This window comes from Marmota marmota, unplaced genomic scaffold (assembly GCF_001458135.2).
Source record: "Marmota marmota marmota unplaced genomic scaffold, marMar, whole genome shotgun sequence".
Classification (NCBI taxonomy): domain Eukaryota; kingdom Metazoa; phylum Chordata; class Mammalia; order Rodentia; family Sciuridae; genus Marmota; species Marmota marmota.
The window spans coordinates 6,101,002-6,107,001 of NW_026000305.1; the positions used below are offsets into that span (position 1 = coordinate 6,101,002).

General features: G+C 32.5%; 1 protein-coding gene across 1 annotated transcript in view; it reads left to right on the forward strand.

Annotated features, from left to right (window-relative positions):
- The window catches only part of Brwd3 (bromodomain and WD repeat domain containing 3), a 124,831-nt gene that overhangs the window by 80,112 nt on the left and 38,719 nt on the right, over window positions 1–6,000 (forward strand). Inside the window, exons 15-16 of the mRNA XM_048797288.1 lie at window positions 205–372; window positions 2,419–2,603. Of these exons, the coding sequence (XP_048653245.1) occupies window positions 205–372; window positions 2,419–2,603 (353 nt within the window). The remainder of the gene's footprint in view (window positions 1–204; window positions 373–2,418; window positions 2,604–6,000) is intronic.

The following is a 6,000-nucleotide window of genomic DNA, read 5'->3' on the forward strand; positions in this document are numbered from 1 at the left end:
GAACATTGACTAAATCAAAGAGAAGCTGACACATAAAAATTAAAAGATTTATAAAATAATTTGTTTGATGCATACTCTATTTTCATTTGAAGCCAATTTTCAATTATTTCTCTGAAAATTTATAAGTTAAGTTTGTTTTTACTGGTTTTAGGGTATAATAAAATGTGATCAATTTTGTGGCTTTTTATCTTTGGTCTCATTAAGGTGATGGCGAAGTGGTGGAACAGGTAATTGGACAGCAAACCAATGATCAAGATGAGAGCATTCTTGATGGTATAATCAGGGAACTACAGAGAGAACAAGATCTGAGACTAATTAATGAAGGAGATGTTCCACATTTTCCACTTAATAGATCATACTCTGTTAATGGTGGTAAGTGTTTGTATATTTCTGAAAAGTGTAATGAATATACTTTATTCTACTTAAACAAAGAATTATATGTGAGAAAAGATTTTATTTATAAATGAAAACATTTATTAATTTACAGTTGTGATGTCAGATACTCCATGGGGTTTTAATCTCATTATTATTTGTGACAAAAATGACTTTGTATCTCCTAAAAACACAGATGTTATATTTTTATATGCTGTTTTCTTCTAATTGAATTTATTTGCAATCTTTACTTTTTTATAGAAGTGAAATCTTGCAATAATTCCAATTCTTTTGTAGGGGAATCACAAAAAACATAAGTTTTTAAGCTTAAAACCACCTTAAGTTTACAAAACACTACCCCCCTAAATTGATCCTTCTTTGCTGAGAGAAGAACAGCATACCATGTCTCCCCCCTTGAATTTACAGAAGTATGCTGGAAAACAAGAAGCCCTCTGAATTGACTTTCACAATACATTTATCTTAATATCAGTAAAAGTTTTGTTATAAGTAATCACTTTATTTTAAAAATGGATATTCTAACTTATATTTTTTCACTTGAAATGAAATGTGACTGTGCATTTCAGTTATATATAAATCTTAGCTTTATCAATTGCTTTATGAGAATTTGGCACATATCTTTATATTTTCATAATTGAGGTAATTTATTTGGATAGAATGGCATTTGGGTTTGCCCATAATTGAATAAAGATATTTAAATTCAAGGTGATTCATAGGATATTTTACTTAATTATTTACTTAATTATTTCTTCAATCTCCATAAAATTAAATTAAAATTGGTTCTTCATTTTGGGCCATTTGGAGCACCTAATGACAAGGTAAGAAGCTTTATGGAACCTTGAACTTGTAAATAGTAATCTGATATCTCCAAGTCCTTTGTTTTTAAGACATAAAACTTTCTTAGGGCTTTCCCTGATTTAGACATCCATTTATTAAATCAACCTTCAGCTCTAAATTCTATACTAGGTTTCTATGGATAGATTTGAAAATTCAATAGAGTCCCATTTGTCAAAGGGACCCTATTGGCTATTATTTACAGCGTTTATTTGTTTTGACTTTTTGTTTTAGTGATAGCAGTTGAATATTTCAGTTTTTACTTGTGTTTTATTTGCAAGTATTAGAAAAATAGCAAGAACCTATCTGGAGTACCCTAAAGAAAATTAAAAGTTCTGTTACTTTTTTTCTGGTACTGGTTATTGAACCCTGGGGCATTTTACCACTGAACTACATCCTCAGCCCTTTTTATTTATTTATTTTTAGATAGGATCTCACTAAGTTGTCCAGACTGGCCTCAAACTTGTGATCTTCCTGCCTCACCCCCCAAAGTAGCTGGAATTACAGTCACATTTCATTGTGTCTAGCTGCTCATCAGTCTTGGAAAATGAAAATTTAATGTTAAAAAAAACTTTGGGTTATACTTTTATTTTGTTTTTTGTTTTTTTGGTACCAGGAATTAAACACAGGAGCACTTAATCACTGAGCCACATCCCCAGCCCTTTTTTTGTATTCTATTTAGAGACAGGGTCTCACCAAGTTGCTTAGGGCCTCCATATGTTGCTGATACTGGCTTTGAATGCGATCCTCCTGCCTCCACCTCTGAGTCACTGGGATTACAGGCATGCGCCACCACACCTGGCTTGGTTTATATTCTTTATTATACTATTTCTGAAAGCTTTATTGAAACTTTACTCTGAAATATTTTAATGGACTAAATGAAGGATTTAGAATAACAAGATGCTTCCTGAAACAGTACTAGTAAACATTTGCAAATCTCCCAAATCATATTTGAATCCATTTTTGTATTTAGTGAGAATTGAGTAAATGGTAAGAACTAGAGAAGATTTAAAAATTTATTGAGCTCCTTTATTGATGACATTAACAAGAAAAGATGGTACAGAATATAGAACAAAGAGGTAGGAATACTTCAGATAGTCCTATCTTTGAATCTCCTATTTTGTGTAAGAACCCTCATCTAAAAGATTGGTGCTATTGCTCAGAAAATTATATTTTTCTTCATTTGTGTTTCAGCTCTACGAAGTCCAAATATGGACATATCCTCTTCCCCAAATATAGGACTTCGACGTAGTGGTCAAATTGAAGGTGTTCGACAGATGCATAACAATGCTCCTCGGAGCCAGATGGCCACAGAACGAGATCTCATGGCATGGAGCAGAAGAGTGGTGGTCAATGAACTAAATAATGGGGTTAGTAGGTGAGTCACTAAGGTAACATTTCTAATAAAATATAGAGCTCTATAGAAATGGGGTTGTAGGTCAGTGGTAGAGTGCTTGCCTAGCAAGTGTGAGGCACTAGGTTTGATCCTCAGCACCACTTTAAAAAACAAACAAATAAACAAATACATAAGTAAAACAAAAGTATTGTGTCCATCTACAACTAAAAACAAATGAAAGAAACATTCACCTTTAAAAGAAAAAAAATTTAGAGCTCAAGTTTTTAATAATATTTTTTAGTTGTAGATCAACACACAGTATCTTTATGTATTTTTATGTGGTGCTGAGGATTGAACCTAGTGCCTCACACATGCGAGGCAAGTACTTTATCACTGAGCAACAGCCTCAGCCTCAGAGCACAATTTTTTAGGAAGTAAATTATATTAAGTTTTCCTAGTAACTTTGACAATTTTTAATCTAGCTGAGATATTTTTCAAAGTAACTCCAATTATTTTACTCCATATCAAATAGTCAGTTATTGTCAATTTGTTCAGCATATGCTAAATGCTTTGGGGAATATAAAAAATGCAAAGAATGATTTCTTTTTCCAAGTTTGTTTTTATTAGTGCATTTAAATTATGCATAATAGTGGGATTTGTTGTTATATATTCATACATGTACTCAATAAAAAAACATAATTAGGTTAATTTTGTTCCATATTACTTCCCTTTCCTCTCCTCTTCCCTCCCCTGGTGTATGATTTATTTTCTTTGACTTTATAATCTAGGTTAGGATAGGAATGCAAATGTTATTAAGTAATAACTTATAAGAAGTTATATGTGATTAAACATATGAATTGTATATAGATCCTGTGTTCAATAGTGGCTCCAGGAGAGAGCCATCAGCTTGATATTGGAGCAGTTTGGGGGTAAAATGTAGATATCTGCTAGACCCTAGTAATTAGAGTATGTTTAGAAATGTCACTTAAATAGACTTTATTTGATGAAAAATATTTCACTAAGATGAATTTCAAACCTAGAATCTTTATTCTTTTTTGTTTTAAATAATATTTTTATTGGTGCATTATAATTGTACATGTTGGTGGTATTCGTTGTTATGTATTCAAACATGTACACGATACAACAATATAATTTGGCCAATATCAATCTCTAGTATTTCCCCTTTTCCTTTTATCCTTTGGTTGGTCCCTTTCCTCTTCTTTACTGGTCTCACTTTAATTTTCATGAGAATCCCGCTTTTTTTGCCTTTTCCTTCCCTAGCTTCCACATACGACAGAAAGCATATGACCTTTGACTCTGAGGTTGGCTTATTTTGCTTAACATAATGTTCTCAAGTTCCAATTCATTTTCCTGCAAATGACATAACTTCATTTTTCTTTATGGGCCAATGAAGCTCTATTCTGTAGAGTTTTCTTTATCTGTTCATCCATTCACAGAAAACTAGACTAGTTCCATAGTATTATGTATGTATTAATATAGATGAAGACTTTAACTCTTTAGAGTAAATCCTGAAGACTGGACTAACTTGGTCATGTGGTGGTTCCATGCCTAGTCATTTGAGGAACCTCTATACTATGTAACATAGTAGGTGTACTAATTTACAATTCCACCAATGGTATAAAAATGTTCCTTTTTCTCTACATCTTATCCCTATTTTATTATTATTTGTATTCTTTTAAAAATGATTTTAGTTGTAGATGGACATAATACCTTTATTTTATTTACTTATTTTTATGTGGTGCTGAGGGTCAAACCCAGTGCCTCTCACATGCTAGGTAAGTGTTCTACCACTGAGCTACAATCCCAATCCCTACTGTTTGTATTTTAAATAGCTGTCATTCCAACTAGGGTAAGATGAAATCTCAGTGTAATTATGATTTGCATTTTTGTAATTGCTAACAATGTGAATGCTGGACTCAGTGGTAGAGCACTTGCCTGGCACACGTGAGACACTGGGTTTGATCCTCAGCACCACATATAAATAAAGGTATTGTGTTCATCTGCAACTAAAAGAAATATTTTTTAAAGATTTGAATGTTGTTCATATATTTGTTGGCCATTTGTATTTTTTTTTTCTTTTGAGAAGTGTCTGTTTAGTTCATTTGCCCATCTATTAAGTGTTATGTATTTTTTGGTGTTCAATTTTTTGAGTTCTTTATATTAATTCTCTGTCAAAAGAGTAACTAGCAAATATTTCTCTCCCATTCTGTAGGTTCTCTTTTCACATTCTTAATGGCTTCCTTTGTTTCACAGAAGCTTTTTAATTTGATGCCATCCTATTTAATATTTTTTGACATTGATTTCTGAGTTTTAGGAATCCTATTAACAAAATCATTGCCTGCACCTATTTTTTTTTTTTTTTGGAGTGTTGATTCTACATTTTCTCCAAGCAGTTTCATAGTCTCTGGTCTAATTCCTTGGTCTTTAATTTTGAGTTGACTTTTTGCAGGATAAGGCATAAGGATCTAGTCGTATTCTTCTTCATATGAATAAACCAGTTTTCCCAGCATCATTTGTTAAAAAGACTATTTTCTCCCAACACATTTTTGTTATCAGTATGAGTTTATCTCTGTCTTCTATTCTGTTTCACTAGTCTACGTGTCTGTTTTTATGCCAGTACCATGCAATTTTTGCTACTATAGCTCTAGTATAATTTGAAGTCAGGTGATGACTCCAGCATTGCTTTTTTCGTTTAGAATAACTTTGGCTATTCTGAATCTTTTATTGTTCCTAATGAATTTTAAAATTCCTATTCTTATTTATAAATCCTAATAATTTGCTATAATATCAACTTCAGATAATTCCCAGCAATTGAAAGTGGATTCTGGAAAGAGAAAAGGACATTGACAAAGACCATGTAAAATTTATTTTAATCATGTATCCTCTTTACCTAGCCTTTTAGTAGATTGGCTAAGTAGCAAAAGGCATTTGATTTCAACTTATCTATATATAGAGAAGCTGCCTTCTGGTATAAGCTGGGAGCATTAATAAGAAAAAGTAGATATAGCTAACTTAGGAACTTAGGAATAGAGTGCTAAAAACCCTGGCAGTAGAGCAATTTGAAATAATTTTTACTCAAAACTTTAGAAGTAGAGCTGAAAACAGGGAATCAAATAGGTATTTGTACATGAATGCTCATTGCAGTATTATTTACAGCAATCAAATTGTGGAAACAATGCAAGTGTCTGTCAGCAGATAAATGGGTAATCAAATGTGGTATATCACCATGCATGGTGCTACACGACTGTAATCCCAGTGGCTGGGGAGACTTAGGCAGGAGGATCATGAGGTCAAAGAGAGCCTCCACAACTTAACAAGGCCCCATCTCTAAATAACAAATATAAAGTGTCTGGGGATGTGGCTCAGTGGTTAAGCACCTCTGGGTTCAATTCCTGGTACCAAAAAAAAAAAAAAAAAAG